Source organism: Hyalella azteca, unplaced genomic scaffold (assembly GCF_000764305.2).
Source record: "Hyalella azteca isolate HAZT.00-mixed unplaced genomic scaffold, Hazt_2.0.2 contig14738, whole genome shotgun sequence".
NCBI classification, from domain to species: Eukaryota; Metazoa; Arthropoda; class Malacostraca; order Amphipoda; family Hyalellidae; genus Hyalella; species Hyalella azteca.
Genome location: NW_025944614.1, coordinates 97,673 through 99,366, shown reverse-complemented (window position 1 = coordinate 99,366; position 1,694 = coordinate 97,673). Strand labels below are relative to the sequence as shown.

General features: G+C 35.5%; 1 protein-coding gene across 1 annotated transcript in view; it reads left to right on the top strand.

Annotated features, from left to right (window-relative positions):
• The window catches only part of LOC108670263 (protein O-mannosyl-transferase 2), a 15,336-nt gene that overhangs the window by 4,577 nt on the left and 9,065 nt on the right, over nucleotides 1–1,694 (top strand). The window contains exon 7 of the mRNA XM_018157723.2: nucleotides 886–971. Within this exon, the coding sequence (XP_018013212.2) occupies nucleotides 886–971 (86 nt within the window). The remainder of the gene's footprint in view (nucleotides 1–885; nucleotides 972–1,694) is intronic.

Sequence of the window (1,694 nt, the reverse complement as noted above, 5' to 3'; positions counted from 1 at the left end):
CCATTGGATAGGCCAGAATGTCAGCTTTAAGATGAGACTAAACACGTAACTGCAGCACAACTCAAGTAGACACTATATATAAAGAGCTCACCAGCTAATTAGTTCCTATCTAATTACTTAAAGAACTCCCCCACCCGCCCCCCTTTCATGAAATGTCGTGAAATCATAAATCAACGTAGAGAGATGGCAGTGGTACCGTTGGATAGGGCAGAATGTCATCTTTAAAATTAGTATGAAAACCGAAAAAGTAAAAATTTTCAATTTTAGGGTAGACGCTCCCCTTAATTGCTGCATTGAAATTAATGAATATGTTGATGTAGCATTACCGGAAAATTTACGGATTTGATGTATTTGTTAAGAACAAATGATGTATTAGTTGTATTATGAAATTTGGTGAAACTGTTGCACGCTTCTCCCACTTCTCGAAATTCGCCGTTGAGAAATTAGTGAAAATTAACAGATTTTTACAATTTACCAAAAACAATATTTTCATTTCTATCAACAAAATATGGCTTTCACAGATTAGTAACTTGCGAACCGCGTCATGTGAACCGCGTACCTTTAGCCGCGTCAAGTGAACCGCGTACCTTTAACCGCGTCATGTGAACCACGTACCTTTAGCCGCGTCATGTGAACCGCGTACCTTTAACCGCGTCAAGTGAACCGCGGACAGTTAACCGCGTCATGTGAACCGCGTACCTTTAGCCGCGTCATGTGAACCGCGTACCTTCAACCGCGCCATGTGAACCGCGTACCTTTATCCGCGTCATGTGAACCGCGTACTTTTAACCGCATCAAGTGAACCGCGTACATTTTTGCTCATTAAAGGAACCATTACACGTGAACCCATCGTATGAACCGCATAAAGTGAACCGTGTCCCCCAGGGAGCCCAGCGCAGGCACGTTCTACCACACGCGCTTCGTGGCGTCGCTGCGCAACACGGAGTTCGATGACGTCATCTTCCCCAGATGTGAGGGTGCTTACTTACTTAAATACCTCTTAATTATGTCACTTTAAGAGTCTTTAAGACTTTTTAATTTTTACTTTTATTTTTAGTATGATTCACTCTTAATATTATTGTTTAGACTTTAGACTATTAATTACCTCTTAATTATATCAATGTAAGAGTCTTCAAAACTTTTTTAATTATTACTTTTATTCTTAGTATGACTATGATTAACCCTTAATATTATTACTTTGATTATTAATTACCTCTTAATTATGTCATTTTAAGAGTCTCTAAGATTTTTTAATTATTACTTTTATTCTTAGTATAATTCAACCTTAATATTATGGTTTAGACTATTAATTACCTCCTAATTATGTCATTTTACGAGTCTTTAAGACTTTTTTAATTATTACTTTTATTCTTAGTATAATACAACTTTAATATTATTGTTTAGACTGCTAATTACCTCTTAATTATGTCTTTTTTAAGAGTCTTTTAAGACTTTTTAATTATTACTTTTATTCTTAGTATGATTCACCCTTAATATTATTGCTTAGACCATGAATTTAAAAGCAAAAACAATACCACAAAAATTCACCATATCTTTATAAGAGAAAACGTTTCGGAGTCCAGCTCCATTGTCAGTTCACAAAATTCAGTTCAGAAGAAGTTCAGATCTAGAAACACAAATACAATCAATTAGTAGAGTAAAAGGCACTGTTAGGTTTTAAAACGGAGAATAAA